The sequence below is a fragment of the Stegodyphus dumicola genome, chromosome 2 (assembly GCF_044657685.1).
Source record: "Stegodyphus dumicola isolate Sdum_Otavi_A_Nest chromosome 2, ASM4465768v1".
In the NCBI taxonomy this organism is placed as follows: domain Eukaryota; kingdom Metazoa; phylum Arthropoda; class Arachnida; order Araneae; family Eresidae; genus Stegodyphus; species Stegodyphus dumicola.
This window is the reverse complement of record NC_140769.1, coordinates 253,355,420-253,378,961: the sequence shown is the minus strand read 5'-3', so window position 1 is coordinate 253,378,961 and position 23,542 is coordinate 253,355,420. Positions and strand designations below refer to the sequence as shown.

Here is a 23,542-nt window from a genome sequence, read left to right as displayed (position 1 = left end):
AATCATACTAAATTAGAGCTATCTAGTATACATAAGACAACCTGGAAAAACTGCAGTTTCCTTCTGTGGAAGATATACAGCAATACATTATAAAATTTGACTTGTTAAGAAAATTCCAAAATGAACTGAATTTTAATTAAATGCAATAAGAATTCTAAAAATTATCTTCAGTGAAAATGGTTACAGATGATGATGGCATAGAAATTAAGTAGAGAAAACTCCTGTGTTAGGAAATGTGTGTTGAAGGAAAGACAAAGAACTACTTCATAGTACAAACTGGTGAAATTCTGTTGCAGAAAACAAGATTCAGGGACTCTCTCTTTATATATGCAGTCAATTTCAGTTAATCAGACCACATCGGGAAGCGATCGTTTTGGTCCTAATAAACGGCTGGTCCGATTACACGAACATGTCCTATGTTGCAAGACAGGACGTGCTACATGTAGCAAACAGTAAATGTACACGTAAATCATGTACTAAAATGTAATTATGAACTTTATGGTGCAGTACACACGTATGGCGAGCATTTTCCAGTTAACATTTGAAGAACTTATCCAATGTGATCTGACGCGTTTTCTTGACAGATTGCACATGAACGAAATCACCACTAAATATAACGGGACTGCCTTCATTTCCCTCCTGCATGAAATACCGATGCAAAGTTTCAATGCATTTCGTCGCATCCTGTGTTGTCACTTGCACCAAACTTATTTAGCGGTATCATCATCTTCACTTTCTTGGTCTTCTGATGCTGTTGTGCATTTTGCTGCAACTCGAGCAATGATTATAGCGTCGTAATCTTCATTTTTATCGTAGCATTGAAGCTTGTTGTCAATGGATAAAAATTCTTTGCAATTTTGTACCTGTTGAAGTTCCACGTGTAAATCATCATTTTCACTTTCAATGAGCATGTCCACATCCATCTCCAAAACCAAGTGCTTAAAGACAAGTGAGAGAAACAGTTCTGAATTGTCTCACTGCTCACTTTTCACCAGCTGTCAGCCACAAATGTAACTGCTTGTAAGATGTTGACCTTTGCACTGACTTCGCTTGCTTTTGACGATGAGGTCTGCAAGCTTTCTTCTTTCTGCCCGTTCCTGACATGTTTGAGCAGCACAAAACAGATACGTGATCCATCGCTCTTTTTGTAGCCAGATAGTGCAACATAATTATAACTTAATGAGCCATCCGGTGTAGCACGATAATACAGCTCAGTCTCATCAGCATTGTAGATGTCATCATCTGAAAAATTTTCAAGAAGCTCGGGCAGTATTGTTGATTTCCATTCTTCAGCATTTGCATTATCAGCTTCTTTCTTTCTCGCCATATGCTTTCTTGAATTTTATGTCATGTCTAGATTTCCATCGAGACAACCAACCGTCCGTAGCTTTAAAGTCATTGTGGGCCAGCTTTTTAGCGAGTTCTTGTGCTTTGCATTTTAACACTGGGCCGCTTACTCGCTCATCCAGTAACAATGACAAACAATTTATTAAGGGCCTCATTGACATCTGGGTTCTTACTTTCATGCTTCCGATTTTTGGAAGTTCCTTCTCGTCCTTCACACTGTGCCCATTCTTCTCGCAGCTCATTCTCTTGTTTTATCAAGTGTAAAATTGTAGTCTTTGCCAATCCGGTTATTTCCACCAACCGACACTGACTAGTGTTTCGTGGTTGTTGCTTGATCTTATCCAGGAAACCAATTTTTTCAGCTAACGTCAAGTCCCGTCATGGCATTTTGGCAGGGGAGACAAGACACGCGCTCAGTTCACTGACTTAAGTGGTCTGAAGAAACCTTGGTGTTTCGGGTTCAAGATGTTGAGGTCAAGAGGGAGATAAAATGCTCGCCATTCAAAGCTTTGGTGCTAAAATCATCCCAAAAAGGTGATGAAATGATAGCTTTTTCATGTAAAATTTAATCATGATTGACAGGCAGGAATTCCTTTCAGGGGGAGCTGGACACTCTATTGTTAATTTCCTCAAAACTCGGAGGCGCAGGTCAAAGAAAATGGTCGCGTGTTCACCTCCCACCGGTTTTGCTTTTGCCATGCACTTTAAGGAATTCCTGACCTTTGATAAAGTATTTCCCTTGGGAGCCGCAACTACAGATCCTCCCATATGTCACAGACCATCTGTACATCTACTGTATGTGGCCGACTTGTGGCTTCTGTTTCTTATTCGCGCTCACATTTTTTGGTCCGATTAAATGGAATTTTGTTCCAAATAAGCGAATAATATTAAGCTTATGTACATAGGATTTGTTTTGGTTCTGTCGGATTTGGTCCGATAAAGCAGCTGGTCCGATTATCCGGTGGTCCAATTAACTATATATATTTGACTATATATATATATATATATATGCATTGTAGTGAAGTGTGGTATATTGATGACAAACTGTTCGAGTTGGATGTTAAAACTTTGCAAGTACAGATCATCGGTGAACTTATACAGAACTCTAAAGCAGTGTGGAAAGCCAAGCAATTTAAGTGCAATAAATTTTATTTCTGAATTTTCTTGTCTATTTTGGAATAGTGCACATGCCATTCACATTAACACTTGGCATGCGGGCATACTTCGCGCAAACTTACGCGTGCAGCGGGCGTTTTTTCGTGAATCGCGTGGAAGTATGCTTATTCAGGAAAATTGGAGTAAATCGAAAACTACTTCGTTTTTATGAACAAAACTTTTTTTATTTTATACTTAAATATATACTGTATGATTATTTTTTTTTTAAAAAAGAAGATATTTTTAAGAAATCACAAAAATAAACAATTTTTAAAATTTTACAATGTATTAAAAAATATTTTTTCATAACAAGTACAAATAGAACTGATAACACGTTAATAGTTCTTTAAAGTATGGTACCGTTCAAAGCATTTTCCTCTATGAAGAGGAACACGGCAGAAGCTACATATGAAACACGTTTCACTCCGCACTTTTTTGACTGCACACACGCAACATTGTCTTTGTGGATTTTTCTTCTTCCTGGCACCAACAATTTTCTCCAATACATGTTTGCGCATATCCATGGACAATCTTCCAGGAGGGTCGCGTTTTGATATAATTTACTCTGGTTCTTCAGTGCTGATTTCAGGTAGTTCACCCAATAGCGTGCAAAAATTTCTTGTATTTTATTTTTTGCGTCTTTGTCGAATTGTATACTACATATGCATTGAAAAATGCACAATTCATCATATACATAGCTAAGCACTTTGTCCACGTCACTTTTTTACGCAAAATACTATAGTAGGACAAATATTGACCGGCCCAGTCTACTCCTTTCATGTACTTGTTGCAGTCGATCAAAGCATTTGGCTTTATAATTTTTTGTCTCTTGATACGATCAACATTACTACTTTCTTTCATTTCTGCGGAATGGATTGAAGAGATGAGACTGACTTCTTTCTTGGATTGCCAAACTTGTACCAATATATCATTTTTTTTTCGAAACATTGTTTCTCCTTTTTTCAAATTAGATTTTTTCAGGCACTCTGGTAGATCTCTATTCTTCCTAATTGCTCCGCATAATCGTATTTTTTTTTTTTTTTGTAAAAGGGCTTCCATGTTATCGACACTGTTGTAGTAACTGTGCGTATACAAATGGTGTCAGACATCAGTATATGGTGAAACTACTGTATCGTTTCGATCAAACATAATCCTTCAGCAGCATAAACTTCAAAATTGCAAATATAACCAGTGTCACTTTCAGACAATATTCGTATGAGTATGCTGCATTTTATAATTTTTCCAGTGTTGTTAACTCTAAAAACCAATCATCCTCTCCAAGGTATTATGCTCTCATCTAACGATACTTGTTGTTTCAGTTTGTAAATGTTATTGAATTTTTCAACAAAATAATTTAGTATAGGCCTGACTTTGAATAATTGATCAGAATCGTCCGTGATGTCTTCATTGTTATTGAAATGCCAAGCCTTCCATATTTGGCAAAATCTATCCCTTGACATAGTTTTTGAAAAAAAAAAAAAAAAAAAACTGTGTACTTGTGCAGACATTAGTTGACCAATAATCGTCTTGGGCGTCTTTACGAACTTGTCCATGAAAATAGCAAGCCCCAAAAATTTCTTCATCTCCGGAATCGTAATATCTCTCCATTTCATGCTTTTGGGGGCTATTTTGAACTGATTCATATTTTGATAATAATACCTGTTTGATTCCGTGACTAAATATGCAAATAAGTTATCGCCTATAAATAACTTTACTGCATCAGCTGTGGATTCAGGAACATTAGCCATGTTAGTTATCTCAGGATGACCCAAAAACTTTTCAAGGTCTGGAGGATTGTTAACCGATGACCATTCATCTGCTTCTTCACCAGAAGTTGTTTCAGAATTACTAGAAATTCTTCTTCAGACGAACACTTGAGAATGTGGAATAATGTCATCATCGTCACTTTCTTCGATATCTTGACTTTCAGAATCACTATCATACAAAAAGTCCAATAATCTGTCAGAGCATATTTCTTCATCACTATCTTTCTCACAACAGTTCATTTTATCAATTTATTTAAGAAATAATAAAAAACCAAGCTTCAAATTGACAAAGCACAACTTGTATGTTCTGGTGCTAAGAATTCGATTGAAGACGAAATAACTCAACAAAAGACCAAGTAACTCAACAATCATAACTTGTTGAAAGAAAAAATGCACAGCGTTGCCTAGCAACGCAAACAACACCCATATAATGTCACACATACATATAATTATACGTATAGATTTGCGGTGGTTAACGGGTATCCACCACAAATCTACTAAATACGTATTTTTACATGACCCGCGTTCCAGTGACAGACTGCGAAAAACATAAAAATACGTTGCCCACATTCCATACGTATTTTTACGTGACCCGCGCTCCAGTGACAGACTGCAAAAAACATAAAAAAACGTTGCCCACATGTTAAGTGTTAAGAAGTAAAATGAGGAACAGTGGAAGGAATAGTTGTGGAAACACAGAGAATTAAGAAAATGGTCTTCAGAGCTTATAAATAAAGATTAAGCTTAAAGAAATAGAGATAAAAATTCACAATAATGTTAGGGAACCAACTATGCATTATTTCCTCCTCCTTATCTCTAGCAGTGAGGATAAAAAGTTAAACTGATTATGTAGTGATGGGCAATAATTAGTTCTGCTAGTACCTGAGATATCTGCCCCTTTGTTTTCAAAACATAGAGGATGTTTTTAATTCATCAAAAATGTAGCCAGAAAAATTGAAATGAGCTCAGTTGATACCACTGTTAGGGGACTGGTGCAGCTTTTATTTAAAAAAATTAACCACAAAGCAGCAGATTCTGAAGCAATCAAAAGTCATATGTTGCAATCATTTAAACCCAGCAGAATCTCATACACACATCAAAAGAGTCAAATGGTGACAGGCCAATCTATATTTAATTCTTGCTGAAAGGTATGGATATTCCGTTTCTAGTAAGAAGTCGCAAAACATTATTTTAGTGTTAGACCAATTAAAGAAAAAGTTACTTCTAGGTATTAAAAATTAATTTGCTTGCAGACAGAAGAAAACGCACAAAAGTTTAGCAAAGTCCGAAACATGGCAGAAACCCATGAAGCAGCAAGAAATTGTGATTGCAGTCCAGAAAACATATACTCAGCATTAAATGTCAAATATTGCCCATTCATTTAAGAAGTAGTTTTTAACTTAAAACAAAGGATTCAGGAAAGAAAATACAAGAGAGAAAGTTGCATTTTGTGAATTTGAAATCAGAAAATAAACAGAATAGAAGCACCAAATCAAACAACCTATAATAAGCAGTAATGGTTAGAATTAGAAGCTCAAATTTTAGAAAGAAAAAAAAAAAAAACCTAGAGTTAAGACTATTTAACACATCTTGCATGGTATTTTACCACAAACCTCTCACTAGGTAGACGGGGATTTTTTGCAATTAATGTGCAAAATTACTACTGCACAAAAACGCTTGCCAGGCCTTCCTATGAAATATGTCTCTTGTCATTATTTTCAGAAAAACCGGCATTTCTATACACAGAACCATACTGCAATAATTTGAAAATTTTTTTTAGCATCACGACCTCTATCTGTTATTGTTATTTTGCTTTTGAAATTTTACTTCATAATTCCATGATTTGCCACTTCTTTTATAATGGAATCTTAGTCTTTCTTCTGACAGACCAAACTAGTGGAGAAAGAACAACTAACGTTGAATACTGGGAGTTCAACCCGAGTTCAATCCCAGGCGAAAGTGCATGGCTGGTTTACATGGTTTCTCCCATGCATAATTCAATACCCTTAGGAAATCCTCCATGAAGATATCTCTTCTCTTTGGCAGATCATGTCATATCTTCTTAACCTTTCTTCAGATAACTTAGTATCATTTTCTATAATTTTTCCATTCTAATCACAGAGTCAGAATTTCTGCACAATTTCTTGAGCTGGTTTTCTTCTTTAGTTATAAGAGACTCAATTTTGGAACTAGTGTCATGATTATTCTAAGTTACTTCCAGGTATCTAGACAGAAAAACTTTGAGATTAAGGGTACTATAATTTAAATCTTTTTACTCAGTATCATTTTCTATAATTTTTCCATTCTAATCACAGAGTCAGAATTTCTGCACAATTTCTTGAGCTGGTTTTCTTCTTTAGCTATATGAGACTCAATTTTGGAACTACTGTCATGAATATTCTAAGTTATTTCCAGGTATCTAGACAGAAAAACTTTGAGATTAAGGGTACTATAATTTAAATCTTTTTACAGCATTTAAAAAATACGCTTACATAACTTACAGTAATTACGGATTAATTAATCAGTAATTAAAACAAAAATCAGACTTACATAAGGGTGCTGACAATTGATTTCAAGCCAGAAACCAATCTTCAGTTTTTGCGCACTCCCTTATGCCGTGGCGTCATTATGAAGATTTCTGTCTTCATAATGATGCCTTGGCTATATAAGTTGGTTGCTGTGCGCAGCACCCTTATGAAGCAGTCTTGTTAAAACATCCCTTTCTTGAAAGAATTCAAATGCATCACTTTTGTTCGAGGAAAAATTTGTCATTATTTTGAATCCGGGGAAAAATAATTTCTACTAACGAAGTATATATTCCTCAATTTTTGTTTTCTGCTTTTGGGTTTGCTTTTAAGCACCAATGATGCATAGGTGCTTTTCAACTATAAAACACATAAACTGAAAAAAAAAAAAAATTCCTTATTGGTTTTGCAATATCATTTGACAACAAACACTGTCAAACTTGGCATTTAATCACCAGGAAATCAAAATGTACTCTCAATTTTTAATTTAAAATTAAGAAATGATCTTAGATTATATTTACTTAAAAACTGACCTAGTTTGCTATTATAGAATACCATACGTTTCATCAGTATTTCTTTCTAAAAAAAAGTATGTCCTAAAAAAAGTAATTTTGCACTTAATTTTTTATTCTCATCTTTATTTAACTTAGAACATTTTATAACATTTCAAAATTTTAATTATAAGAAATTAAAGGTAATCAATCCAAAATCCAATCCAAGTAATGTTGTAAATATTACATACGAAAACTAAATGGAGAGTATTGAGTTCAATTCCCAATAAAAGCATAGTTTTTATGTTTAACATTTTGAACTAAAAAAAAAAAAGTTTCACATTTTTCATTCACAAACAAACAAACAAACAAACAAACAAAAAAAAAAAAAAAAAAAAAAACTTTAAATGGCAGTGCACCTATTTATGCAAATTATATGTTTCCTTTTCAAGCTCAAAATTATAGTTCATTTCTGATTATGGCTCAAAATGGCAGTAAAATGCAATAAGAATAATTTTGAATGTTTTTAGTAGATTGTTTCATTTATTTACTACAACAATTCTTTGATTCTGAGGCATGTATTTTTCAAAAATAAATGCAGTCAAAAATAGGACATTTTAAAATTGAAGATTTTTCTGAAACTAAATACTATTGCTGTTAATAGAGTGAAAACAATTATTATAAAAAAAATGACATTTTTCTCTTAGTAGGACCAGATTTAGAAATGTACATACGTATACATAAATGGCTGTTGTGATAAGGTTAATCTAAAGTTTCTGTATGATTTGGAATGAATAGGAAGAGAACATTAATTGACTGGTGTGTAAATGAAGGTTTACGCAGTAATCATTATAAGTGTCCTGCTTGTACGAAGGAAGTGCGTATGATTGAACGTAAAAATTGTTTAGATGGCTATGAATGGGTTTGTCGCAAAAAGGTTCAAATGCTCACTAAGTGCTCAATTAGAAAGAGATCATGGTTTGAGGAGTGTCATTTGATTATTACCGAAATTTTGATTTTTACGTGGATGTGTGAAGCTAATACTAAAATGATTAAGAGTGAATAAATTCGATTTTTGCTTTTGCAAATTTATGTGGCGATGGCAATACACAGATTCTAGTTCGGATAATTTAAGACAGTTTTCGGATGCTGTTAAGAAATTCTGTGTCGCATATTGAAGATACAGAAATTTTTAAATACAGTAATTAGATATTTCTTTTATTTACTGCATAGATTGCTAACATGTATTTCAATTTTTATGTTATTTTCTTGTTTGATTTAAAATGCATTTTATCGAAATGTGTGTGTGATTATGGCAAAGCCTCGAGGGCTATCTGCCTAAGGGGAGGGATGCCTTTGTGGAGGACTTTCTAAGGGGAACTGGCTCGTATACACGTTACACAAGGGGAAAAACCATGAAAACGCCCATGCAGCCAGCCTGTTCACGGGATTCGAACCTCGGACGAACTACCAGTGTTCAGCGTCTTTACCACTTGGCCGCTGGTGAGCAGTTTATCGAAATTATATATTTTTTGTTTTAATTATATTTTATTGCAATATGTTTTAGATACAATTTTATTGGGGAGGGCACTAGACATAAACATGCATGGCACCAAAACATTGTCAATTTTCACCAAGGGATAATATGAAATATATTAACAGCACATTTCCTAATTAACATATTTTGAATTTCTCTTTCATTTGCAAAATCCTTTAATAGCATATGTATAAATTTTATATACAGATTTCCAAGCAGACCGATTATGCATCATAGCATATTGATCACTATGGTGAAACCTCTTGGGAGAATCCCACTTGAAATTCCCTTAGAAATCTGCAATTTTAAATACGTTAATTTCATGCTGTTTTGCATGTTGGCATTGTTTTGCATAATGGATTGTTTGCATGTTAGTTTCACCACAATAATGTTGAAATTTTAGCTTATTTTATTTAGCATAAATGAAATTCATTTTATCAGTTGAATTCCATATATGTATGCATACAAAAATACATGCTTATGATGCTGATCTTATTGTCAATTTCTCCAATATAAAAATAAGAGAGAACAAAATAATAAGAAACAAAACTTTTAATTATAATCCAACAGATCTACACATATATTATTGAATAACATAACTATTTACAGTAAAACATTCAAGAATATTATTTAAATGGGTGCTTGTGTAAATTTAATTTGTGTAAATTTGCAAAAGTTTACTTGGGTTTAGCTGGTCACCAGTGGAAACAAGCATGGAAGAGTCAGTTTAAAACTAAAACACTACCATAATTTAGAAGTCATTGGTAGCTGAGGATGATGGTTTGGTAAACCATTGACACTAGTCCTATGAAAATTTGCAAATATAATGCTGATTTTTGTTGTTTGACTTCTAAATTGATACTTGTTCAGTATGTTATTTTATCTTAACACCACCATAGTTAATGACTCTTAATTACCTGAATGGTAATAGACTAGTATTTTAACAAATGGAATAACCACAACTAAACAGCAAATAAATTTACATTTGTACTGTTGTATATGTCAACATATAAATCCATTATTAATTCTGACTTACTTTTACAATTAATACACACAGCTATTTTAAGAATGTTACAAGTTGCTACAAAAGGGAGGTACAATACCAAGCAATATGTAATAGAAATATTAGATGATCATATGAGTGAAATTACAGTAATCATACTATGAGTGAAATTACAGTAATCATACAACACAGAAAACTAATTGTAACTCCACTACATCATGAAATTCATAAACGAGCATATACAAAAAATGCGGAAGGTTCATAAAATTAGAAAGGTTAATCAAGTGAAAACTTTTTCACGCAAGAAATGAGTACTTTTCTGCTATCGGGGCCGGACTCAGAAATGTAATGTAATGTATGTATGTAACTACATATATACATATACATGTTAAGTATGTACATATGCATGTCTGATGCATATTTGCATATGTGCATTTCTGAATCCGTTCCCGATAACAGAAAAGTACGAAGAAATTCCATTAAAATTTTGACTTACCTCCATGGATTTTTGACAGAGGCCAACAACTTGAAGCCACTTCTGCAAACGAGGATATTGAACCAATTCCGGAAGTGTTGCGCTTTCTGGACATTTTAGTTTAGCAACTAACTGACGACTAAATAATTTTATAAGTTTACTCTGAAAAATAGCGAAACAAAAATTTTTAGTTTAATCATACATGGTAATAATTGCTTGAACGTGCAGAAATACAAGTAATATTTATTCAGAAACTCAGAATTAGAAGCTGCTAAGTTTAGAAAGAACACGAGAAATTTTAAAAATCACAAATATTAAATAATTAAATAGCAGTGAATAATTTTAGATAGAAAATTATCATTATGTAAATAACATTAAGAGCTAAATTGAATTTGTCATATACAGTCAAATTTTTTAGCCTATATTTTTCGATACACTTACTTCAAGTGTTCTAATTTCATGTTGTGTTAGTTCAGCACTAGTAGCACACTGTGTTCGCAATCCGTCAAGATGTTCCGCATTAATATCTATCATAGCTTGAGCGGTGTTGCATGCTTCTATGGCTTTGTTAATGTTGTCCTCTGTTTCACTGTCAGCCATGTTTCTAGTCTCGAGTTTCTATTGTTGACAGACATCCGTGCATGATGACTGTAAACTGCAATTTGAAACAAATTACACACTAATAAAATAATATTTATTTCCATCCTCCTGACTGCTACAAACAGCCAGCCATGATGGAATACTTATTACGATTAGAGCTGGAGCAAACCGCATGTATTCGTTACCGAGTAACGGGTACATCGGTTGACTCGAAGTACCGATTCGGTACTCACAAATCAATTTCGTTACTCGCATCCATTTCGTTACTCATACGATGCGAGTAGGAATGATGCGGTTTCTACTCGAATACGAATGCGGTTGCTGTTCGAATACGAATGATGAGGTTGCTAACAATACCTGTGCGTCACAATGCGCGCATATTTTTTTTATTGATAATTTCGTACTTTTTTGTGTAATTCATCGGGTAAACTCTTATTTATATTATGTGTTTGTATTTTAGTTGAAATATTATTTAGTTGATGATATTTAATGAGCCATTTTGACAGCGTGAAGCGTTATTTTGTACTCGCTTTGGTTTACATTAAGATTTATAGTGCATATTATGTTTGTAATTTGAAAATTTGGATAATTTAAATAATTATTGATTTTCTCTTGAGGGTGCCATTGGGATATTTTTATTGATTTGAAATATTTATATACTGCACTTAGGTATTGTTTATATAAGAATATGTAGGTCAATATACGTTCTTTACTTACTTGTACGAAGTAAAAAGGAAGTAAGTACTGTAATCGCGAAAAATATTGGGCATCATATTTCTACGGAAACATCCATTTTTGACCATTACAGAATCCATGTGGATAATGTTTTTGGGTGACGTATGTACGTACGGACACAATGAAGGACTCTTTCTTCCCAAAACGGATTGCTAAGTAGGATTAAAGGGATATGATTCTAAGCTGATACTTAAAAGGGATTTTTTTCATGACGTGTACGTATGTATGTATACATTTCTCATAACTCCAAAATGATTACTTGTAGAACGTTGAAAATTTGTATATGGGACCGCTGTAACATCTAGATGTGCACCACCCATTTTTATTGCAATCGCCGATACTATCAAACGTAAATATATATATTAAATAAATTATAATTAAATGCAAAAGTATATATATATATATATATAGGAATATAGGAATAGAGTCTATATATCATATATAATATTATATCCATCTTCCTTATATGGCTTTTATTTTCGCAATCGTTGGCTGCAGTCAGGGTTAATTTTTAAAATTAGAAATGATGGAGCCTACGGAAGGCTATCAGGAAAGATGAAAATAAATAAAAAAGTTAAATAAAAAAATCTGAAAGGTTTTAGATTTTAAATTATTTCCAAAGAGGCCTTTTTTTAACGTTTTGCGTGCTACCTTTGTTTATTAAATATCATGTTCTACGTACTCAAACCATAAAATTCAGTTCAACAGCAATATCGCAAAATAATTTTAAAATGAACATATCTTTAGAATTTCCGATACACAGTCTCGCGCGCTGGAGATAAAAATATTTTTTTTTCGTACATTGTTGCCACTCTTCACTTTGAAATCTCTAAGTTTGTTAATCAAAAATTCAGTGAAGTGTTACAAAATATGAAATCGATAATAAAACAAATTGCAAATTCAAATTAGGACTTATACATACCCATATTCTATGGAAGATTACGTTATTCGAATTTCGATGGCTCTAGGTGCCGCTGTTTTATCACAATGCGAGAAAAATACTTACGTTCATACAGATTCTTCATTATTTAATTTCTTTAAATATAATACAGGGAGATAATATTTGGTGGCGAAAATTTGAAAATTGAAACAACGCTTATCGTGAAGGGGTGCAAAATGTCAAAACGAAATTAATAGTTCTTCTGGGTAAATTGATCCTTTGGACGAAAAAAATCTGAAAGATTTCAGATTTTAAATTACTTTCACAAGGGCGTCGTTTTAACATTTTGTGTGTTACCTTTACCAAGTTCTTCGCACTTAAACCATAAAATTCAGTTCAAGAGCTATTTTGCAAAATAACTTTAAATTGAGTATATTTTTAGAATTTCCGATACATATTTTCGTACACTGGAGATAATTTTTTTTTTTCTGTACAGCGTTGCCATTGCTCGCTTTGAAATCCTTGAGTTTGTTAATAAAAAATTCGTTAAAGTTTTACCAAAATATGAAATCGATAATAAAACAAATTCCAAATTTGCACTTCTAGATGCCCATATTCTCAGGAGGATTACGTTATTCAAAATTTGATGTCTTTAGGTACCTATGTTTTATTATTATGCAAGAAACTTACATGCACATTCTTCATTATTTAATTTCTTTAAATATAATACAGGGTGATAATACTTGTGTTTGGTGACAACAATTTTAAAAGTGAAACAACGCATGTGAATTAACGCAAAATACAAAACGAAATGAATAGTCCTTCTGGGAAAATTGCCTCTTTGAACTAATAAATAATAATTAAAAAAATCTGAAAAGTTTCAGATTTATATTACGTCCAAAGAGGCGTTTTTTGAACATTTTGGGTCAACAATATCGCAAAATAATTTTAAAATGAGCATATCTTTATAAGGTATTTCTCCCGCTTTCTTGGCATGCCTTCGTAATGCAGTGGTCCGCACTCTCGGCGTGTATTCGAGAGGTCCGTAGTTACGAGTCCCGGCGAAGGCATTGCTCATTTTTCATCTCGTTTCGAAACAACCTGATGTCTATACAATGGTGCCCGAACTAAAAAAGATGGTAGATGATGATTGTTGCGTTGAATCTACCTGAATATTGTTTCATTCAGTCGTTTTTGCCTTTAAATTAAATTTGACTCCATTCTATAACACGTGAGAAGAAATATTTTAAATAAACAATTACGTTTTCTTGCTTAAGAAAGCCAAACTTTATTTTCTTACACACTTAAGGAAATCAAAACATTATTCCAAGCTTTCTTACTGTTGCCAAACTGAAAAAAAAATATCTGTCTAAAATGGAACACAACGGCTGATGAATGTCGTTACCAAATATAAATCATGGAGCTCACAACAATGATTCTCCACCACCATGATTTGGCAACTGGGTCGCCTAATCCCCAGTCGCCCTTTAAAAGGGTGAGAATATAAGTTATTTCTCCCTCCTTCTTAGCAGGCCTTCGTAGTATAGTGGTCAGGATGCTCGGCGCGTATTCGAGAGGTGGGTAATACGATTTCCGGCGAGGATATTGCTTATTTTTCACATCTCTTACATCGAAGTAACCTAATGTTTCTACATGTTTAGAATTTTCGATACAAAGTCTCGCGCGCTGGAGATTTTTTTTTTTTTTTTTTTTTACCCGTACAGTATTTGCCGTTGCTCACTTTGAAATCGTTTAGTTTGTTAATAAAAAATTCTTTGAAGTGTTACAAAATACGAATTGGATAATAAAACGAATTTCGAATTCAAACTAGGAGCTTCCAAATGCCTATATTCTATGGAAAATTATATTATCCAAATTTTGATGGCGCTAGGTACCGTTGTTTTATCACAATGCGAGGAACATACACGCATTCATGTAGATTCTTCATTATATAATTTCTTTAAATATAAGACAGAGCGATAATATATGGTGGCAACGATTTGAAAAGTGATGCACCCTTTTAACGTTTCCAACGCAAAATCCAAAACGAAATTAATAGTCTTTCAGAGCAAACTGTCCCTTTGGATCTTAAAAAAAATTTAAAATCTGAAAGGTTTCAAATATTAAATTACGTCCAAAGGGGCCTTTTTTTTTTAAGTTTTGTGTGTTGTCATCTTTTATTAAATATCATGTTCTTCGCACTTAAACCATAAAATTCAGTTCTACAGTAATATCGCAAAATAATTTTAAAATGAGAATATCTTTAGAATTTCTGATACACAGTTTCGCGCGCTGGTGATAAAAAGGTCCCCCCCCCGTAGAATATTGCCATTGCTCGCTTTTTAAATCTTTGAGTTTGTTAATCAAAAATTCGTTAAATTTTTTACAAAATATGAAATAGAAAATAAAAGAACTTCCAAATTCCAAATTTGGGGCCCACCAGCGGCTGAGCGGTAAAGACGCTGAACACTGGTAGTTCGGTCTGAGGTTCGGATCCTGCGAATGGGCTGGCTGCATGCATGTTTTCGTGGTTTTCCCCCATGTGTAACGTGTATACGAGCCAGTTTCCCTTAGAAAGCCCTAAACGAAGGCATCGCTCCCTTTAGGCAGATACCCTCGTGTGCTTTGCCATAATTAAATAATCCAATCCAAATTTGGGCTTCCAGATGCCCATATTCGGGTGGAGACGTACCTTATTCAAAATCGGATGGCTCTAGGTACCGTTGTTTTAACACAATGCGAGAAACATACATATATGTGTACATGTGTGCAAAATGATTTCGAAAAAGAGAATTTTGATTTTGAATTTTTTTCAAAAAGAGACATCATATTCATTTCCAAAATAATTTAAATCTGCTGTGGTGAAATAAAAATGTAATAGAGAATATTCTTTGGATTTTTTTATTGTAAATATAGGATTTATTATTATTACGTGTGTGTGTGTGCCTGTCTCAAAGTAAATATTTCAGTTATGTACAATAAATGGTATAAGAAAACAATTAAGCTTACATAACAGTTAATTGCGAAAGAAATATTAGAGCCATAAATCTGTCTTAATATAAAGGTACACTTTTTTAATTGACATTAAATTACATTCATTCCATTATCTTGTAGAGACATTAGGATTTTTTGAAAGCAAGAGAGATTGAAAAATTAGAAACCGCTTTCGCTGGGAATGGAACCACGGACCTATGGAATACCGGTTCAGCGTGCAGAACCACTACACCACGAATACATGCTAGGAAGGCGGGAGAAATACCTTATAATCTATTAGAAAATATTTATTAAAATATCTATTAACGTGTGGTAGTGGTGTATTTAATTATGGGAAAGCACACCAGGGCTATCTGCCTAAGAGGAGGGATGCCTTTCGTGAAGGACTTTCTAAGGGAAATTGGCTCGTATACACGTTACACATGGGGAAAACCACGAAAACACCCATGCAGCCAGCCCGTTCGCGGGATTCGAACCTCGGACCGAACTACCAGTGTTCAGCGACTTTACCGCTCGGCCGCTGGTGGGCTATCTATTAACGACATCAAGAGAAGAGGACATCTATTAACGACATCAGAGACATCAAGATAACGAAGAGGTCACTTTCTAAAAGAGATCTGCATTTTTGAGAACATAAACATACATTGGTAGTGAACATCACCTTTTTTAAGATCATCACATGAATTTCTTAAAAAGCATGAAGAGTTGCATTTAAAGACAACCCATTACTTTTAATAAAGAATGTAACATGAATCTTAATTGCACATTTTTGTGTGTGTGTGTGTGTATGTGTGCGTGCATGTCAAAATAGTGATACCGTGGTTCTGCTGCTTTAGAAATGCGTGAAATTAAAAAAAATGGATACTATATATAAAAAATGTTATTATATTCACATACACACCTTTTGAACACGTCTGAAATTCATTATTCTGCTCAGCATAATTTGTTTGCGTAAAATATTAAATAGTATTAGAAATGAAAAGCTAAGTCAAAGTAGAAACAGTTATCTCCTGGAAACCATTTTAATTAAAGTAAACAGGCGTTCGCCTTATTGTAAAGTGAACACCTGTTTTTCGAACAGCCGATGGATTGAATTGGATTATTTAATTATGGCAAAGCACACGAGGGCTATCTGCCTAAATGGAGGGATACCTTCCTGGAGGACGGAAAGAGGGAATTGGGGAGAAAGCAGTGGACAAAAAGACACTTTTTCGAGCTGGGGATGAAACCATACAGGACGAAATGTTATTAAGCCAGTAAGATGAGATCTGGTATTTTAGTTTATTATTTAACTATTCATTATAAATTTAAGAATTAATTAATTTTTTATTATTTTAATTATTACGTATTTTAATAACTACTTTTTATCATTTTATTTAATAATTATGTTATTATTGTATTATTTATTTTATTTCCTTCTTTATTTTTTTCTGCATTCCTAACGTCATTCCGTAGCTTTCCGAACAACTGATTTTAAAAATTAAGCCCTGACACCAATAGAAAATTAAATATTTAATGATATGAGTGTACCACAAAATAATAGCCAAAAGAAAGTGAATTATTTCTACCCAAAAATGCGATGCAAAAAACTCCTGCGGGATTCAGCCGTTCACGTGATTCAATGCGATGCGACGCTTTATACCTACTATAGTCGATTCTACCGAAAGTAACGAGTAACGATACGAAAGTAACGAGTACTGATTCATTGAGTAACGAATACATACGGGTACTCAATTTCTCGTTACTTTTACAGCACTAATTACGATTACGAACCATAGAAAACGCAGTTGCCACACTACGCAAACAAACAGCTGTTTTAAACGTAACAGATAACGGATGTCAGATTGTGCTACAAGTATATCGTGATAATACCTAATGGATAATGCATACTCTGCCATTATTTTTTTAATTCCTTTCCTTCCAAATATGTGAATTTTTTTATATTATAATAAGAGTTCACTCAAAATAGTAAATGATTCTAAAGGTAGAGGCCAACTTGGCGATAATTTTATGTTTTTGACAGCTCGGTATGGTGTTTAAACATAAGGAGGTTTGAATAAGCTAGTGAGTTAATCTTCCACGTACGTCCCATACTTGCAATGAAAATAAAGCCGTGAAACGTCACGGTATTATATTACGACTTATCCCGAGTGACGTCTTGCCATAACCGGACTTCCGGCCTCTATTCTAATCGGCGCTATCTACATGTTAGCTATTCGTTCATCGAACATTTATAAGTCTCTTGTTCCAATTATAATACTTAAAAGATTTTCCCCTTAATGTATAGGAAAATCATAAGGATTGTAAATAATTCTTTCAAATTTAATAAAATCTAGCAACATGAAAACGTATTAATGGTACTGTATATATACATCCTAAAATCTGGAAGATCAGTTGAAGTTTTAATGATATTTTACGTAAATTATCCTTAAAGACATTTTTTAAATGTCTAAATTTCTCTAAATTTACGCCAAGTTTGGGATAAGCGTCGACCAATCATAGCGAAGCTAAAACGAAGCGGCGATCTACAGAATATTTCGCTGTCACAAAACAAGCAGAGGGAACGTGGGAAATCAATCGAGCAGAACAGCGCGGGAAAGTTGTAGACACATCCTCGCATGCGCAAATTTAGCTTCTCTCATTGGCCACGGCTCACACCTCGTTCTCGCAAGTGTGAACGGAATTCCCGTATTTTAGGCCCTTATGACTACGCCTCTATGCCCTTTACGCCGCCTTGAAGAATCAAGTTTTCCATCCAAGAACCCTCTTTAATCAGGAATTGGTTTTTCAAGTCCTGTACCAGACTGTGAAAGCTTTGTTTCCTTCTCCTGTCCCTATTTCTGAGAAATGCACTTGGAATGGAAGTGCGAAACATAAAACCAATGCAGCAAGTCAAACAAAAGTGACGCATAAGCAAAGTTATGCAATGTGTAACAGAAATGTTTACTGTTCAAATAAACAGGACTATCGGAGACTCATGCGTCTCTCCCTTTAGTTTCCTTTTATTCTTATCCCCTCGAGAGAGCTCCGTTTGGATATTGCTATATGATACTTAGTGAATAATACGGATATGTTCTTTGTTCAGCAATATCTTTATCAGTATGTCCATAACTAGACATGAGTTACACAAAAGCCGTTACTGGAAACCAGCTGGCATTTACCGATAAGATTCTTTGTGCTTTCAAAGCCATTTGGTTGCACAGCCTTTGGTATGTGGCACGAATTGCTGAAATGATGTAGGCAAAAACGTTAAAAAATAACTCTAGTTACATTTTTAGCTTTTCAATTCAGTTTCACACAATCAAGGTCAAGAACACGTTCTATATGAGTGAGAACTTGATAAAATTTAAATAAATAAATGTTATATATACAAAAATACAGAAACATTTATTAGCATTTCGCTAACAAGAACACGTTTTTAAGTTCGATTGCCACCGAAATCGATAGAAATTTATTCAAAACCTATGTCAATCTAATGTTGATTTTTAGCCTAACTTATTTTTTTGTATTATTAACTATATTTTTTATCATTAACTAAATATAGGTGTAAATTGACTCATATGTTTTAAACTTTCGTACAAATACACATGTAAAAAGACGTTACGGCAGAAGAAGCAGGGCAATGACAAAAAGAATGCAGGTGAATTCACCTTCTCTAAATTGAAGAATAAAGAACTTGGTAACTGTAGGTCCACGAAAGCAAGCTTCAAGAAACAAAACATGTTATGCATATCGACGTTTATTAAAATTATAAACTGAGAGTGCAACAATATAAATGCTCGAAAAATTTATAGAATTAAAATGCATTTCTCTAAAAATATGCCAGCTATTCATATTTTATGCCTAAAAGAGAAATATAATGAATTATTAGAATTATTAAATGAAAAGAATCCCCTCATCCTTATTACCTTAAGATGATGACCATCTCTGGAAGTGGCCAGTATTTCTGAGAACATGAGTAAGCATCAGAATCCAGTGTAGTCAATATTCACTAGTGAATAGCACTATCTCCACAAAAAAACAAAAATGCTCCGAAACCACGTATTTATATTTTAGAAAAGATTAATTTTTTATTATCCATTGCAAAGTAATGCGTATTTAATAAAATATAATTAGCAGTGATTTTATTGTTTATGTATACTAGAAAGAATACTAGAAAGATTATATATTATATGCTAGAAAGATTGCATATACTGAGTTTATATACTCCTGAATTTCATATTAGCTAGCTGTATACTTTACTATAAAATGCAATCAATTTTCGCGTGATTGCCAGCTCTCAAAGTGACCTGTATTTCCGAAAACATAAATATCTGTATTAAGAATAAAGAATTTGGTTTGGGAGAAGAAGTAAAACTTCAACGACACAGCAACGCCTCGGAGTCTAAATTGAGCCGAAAATGCCTAAGGCATTGACAAACTTTACAGGCGTAAAGACAGGCTTTGAAACTGATTTAGGACATATGATTCAAAAACAGCAGTACTCCCGAGGACCTGTGAGAGCGCTACATTGAATGCATTAAAAACACGACGTCTTTAAAGTAAACTTTTAATTCTTAATTATTTCATGTTAAGAAATATCCATAAGTTGCTTTAATTTCGTTCAAAATCCTTTTCATGACATGAAAAGGTAATAAACAATCGCATGTAATGAACGATTGGATGGAAACTGTGATTGGAACATTTTATTTTAAAATTACAGACCAGACTATTAAAGAAATCAAAAACATTTGGAAGAACCTCAGTATGAAGTTTTCTTATGCAGTATAGACTCCGTGTTTTACTTTTTAGAACCAATTGCTGCCCAAAATTTGTTAAAGTCAAACTCATCAAATCCATTAGTTTTCAAACATAATAAAGCCAGCCACAAAATAGACAATCTTAAAAACATCCTCCTGACAAGAACAAAATAGCGTTTTTTTTAAATGCGTATTTAATAAAAATATAATTAGCAATGATTTTATTGTTTATATATGCTAGAAAGGAACAGTGTTTAATTGTATATACTGAGTTTATATACTCCTGAATTTTATTTATACATCTGAATTATAGATGATATTATTCAAATTTTTAACTATTTTTTTTTAAATTTCTCTCTATCTTCCTTTAAAAAAAAAAAAAAAAATAAGGGTAAATTTTTACCTTCGGCGTTTTATCGTCTGCTACTTTACTTCGTTTAAATCGAATTGTCTAAAACTGAGAATTTTCGTTTGATATTTATTTCAATTTTATGACATTAACTGCATAATTTATTTCTAAACAAACTGTTGCTTTTGAAGTGGCTGAAAGAGCGGCTGATACTATCATCCACATTTTTAAAGCACAGTATATTTTTATAGAAACATAATATTTAGAATAATCATTTTTATAAAAGTCAAATTATGATATAAACATACAGCCCTCTAGAGACTGAATTAATGGAAGTTCAATGGTTATGTAGAAATGATCTGCAGCTACTTAATGGCTGGATAAGTCAGCAGGTTCTGTGGACAAGTAAGAATACTTATATAAACGACACCAAACATTCTGGATTCAATTAACAACGAGGATACGATGTTTATTAAATGAATTTAAGAAGTTTTAAAACATAAAAAATCAACTCATTTTTTATCCTAAAATGTATTTTTGTGCGTAGCGTATTTTCATTATATCCTTAAAATTCTAATTTAGAATGTAATTGTCAAGAACTGAATCCTAATCATCAGTAATATAATAAGTAATTATTACGGTTATTAATAAATACTTCTTATAAAGTAATTGCAAATATTTCAAAAAACTTTCTGTCTGAATGAAAATATTTTTCTATGCAAATAATTTTAATTTTATATTAATCAAGACTGCACACGATATTATTTATTTGCACTTCAATTCTTACCGTCAGTTCTAGTACTGCCTAAAGGGAGGGATGCCTTCGTGGAGGACTTTCTAAGGTAAACTGGCTCGTATACACGTTATACATGGGGAAAACCACGGAAACGCCGATGCGGCCAGCCCGTTCGCGAGATTCGAACCTCGGACCGAACTACCAATGATCAGCGTCTTTACCGCTCGGCCGTTGGTGGGCTATTTAATTAAGGAATGACCATCTAAGTTTAGAAACAGCGTACCGTAACAGCAATTCAATTATTGGCGCCGTATCTTTCATGTTACTCCCGATTGGCAAGCTACATGATTTTTAATGAGTATTCGGGTTTTGCTAGTAACTTCCCTTGGAATGAAACTAGGTTAGTTGGTTATTTGAACATAGAAAGAACATGGGAGCTATTTGATTAAGGTGCTTTCATAGAGAACCTTTGTAAAGAGAACCTAGAAAACTACGAAAACCAACCATGCAGCCTGGATTAGACTTCGCAACAAACAATTAGTATTTAACAATCTTCAAATGCTAGGCAACTGGTGAGGCTCCAATTAAATCTCCAATTTAATATTTTATTTGTAAATATTTAAAATATTGTTGTATTCTTAGACACAAAAAGCAGAATTTAAGTTTTGTTAACTCGTTAGTAAACTACCAAGCCGTAGTGCAAATGAATATTCAATTTCTTTTGCAATAATTGTATTCATTTAATATTCTTGGAATATGAGCTAAAGAAGGAACGTTCTCGGAAGATTAAAGAAGTGTTTAAATCCAGTGATATTAGGTTTGTCTTACAAGCTCAGGATCAAAACGATTCTGCAATTGCCCGAGTAGTTGACTTGTAAATGGCTGTGAATTAAGCAGATGACTTTTAATCTTACGTTTTCAGTCAGAAAACGTATTCCAAATGTTTTGTATTGCATGACAATGCATCTTTTCATTATTCAATTTTGTATTATTCAATTTAATTATTCAATTTTGTCAAAATGTTTTGTATTGCATGACAATGCATCTTTTCATTATTTTCATAACCAGTCGGAGAACCGCTTGTGTTCTGAAAATAAGTATGTGTACTCAATCGTCCTGCATGTTCTTCAAATTTGTCTTGTGATTTTTTTTCTTTCCCCAAAACTAAAGTTGCCTCTCAAAGGAAAGTTTTTTGACATTGAAGAGACAAAAGGAGTATGACATCTACTTTTAGAGGCATGTCAAAAACAGATCTTTACAAGCCTTCTCTTCCATTACATGTTGTGCAGTCAGACAAAAGGTTGCATCAGCGTAAATTCTATAATCTATTTTTATTACACTCTGATTACTTTATTAACATACAGTGAATATATACTAAATCTTTTATTCAGCTTCAGTAATTCGGAATTTTTGACGGAATTGTTGTCGGAACTAGGACTTAGAAGATAAGTCAAATTGAATATTTCGATAACCAAATAAATTCAAGGTCGAAGTTTCAATATTTTATTTTCGGAGGGAGGGGAAATTTTTTCAGTTTTGGTCCATTATCCTAAGTATATTTGCTTCGATTCTTTATTTTTCCATAAAAGCGAAAAATTTACGCATGGTCTACATATAACGCATAGCTTCAAATTTAATAATATACAGAGTGATTATAATTAAAGTTCCACATTGAAACGGTCATAAAAGGAAAACTACTGGATCAAGTGTTATCAAACTTGGTAATCCTGTAAAGGAGGTCATAGGAATTTATTTTCCGGGAAAAAAAGGATGTTCGAAACCTCACCACCAGGGGGGGAATGGCGCTGTATGCAATATTGTTAAACGAAATATGGGTCGGAATCTAACTTAACCTTTTGTTACACGGGTTTAATATGTTGTATACCCTTAAGAAACTTTGAAGTAAGCAAATTATCATTTAAAGGCGTTAAATTCGATAAAAGTCGAGTGCGCCATTCGTGTAAGTAAGAAATTCGTCCGTGAAAACCACGAATTAGCGATTAGAAAATGTGAGATCGCAAATCACTTGCACAAGTGCGTACAATCTGGAAATCGTTTTCTTACAGATCACTAATTTGTAATTTTTTAGGCCTGAATTCGGCACTAAAACATGGAGATACTGATTCAAAACGCTTTTAATGGATCTGGGCCAAAGAAATCCCTCATGTTATCTATCTAGTTCCATTGCATTCTCCTACGGTATTCGATTC

At 33.3% G+C, this 23,542-nt stretch overlaps 1 protein-coding gene across 1 annotated transcript in view; it reads right to left on the bottom strand.

Annotated features, from left to right (window-relative positions):
* Window positions 1–11,076, bottom strand: part of LOC118198081 (kinase suppressor of Ras 2-like) — an 87,438-nt gene extending 76,362 nt beyond the window's left edge. The window contains exons 1-2 of the mRNA XM_085812039.1: window positions 10,741–11,076; window positions 10,321–10,461 (exon numbers count right to left, since the gene is read on the bottom strand). Of these exons, the coding sequence (XP_085668165.1) occupies window positions 10,321–10,461; window positions 10,741–10,899 (300 nt within the window). The 5' untranslated portion in view covers window positions 10,900–11,076. The remainder of the gene's footprint in view (window positions 1–10,320; window positions 10,462–10,740) is intronic.
* Window positions 11,077–23,542: the final 12,466 nt, after the last annotated feature.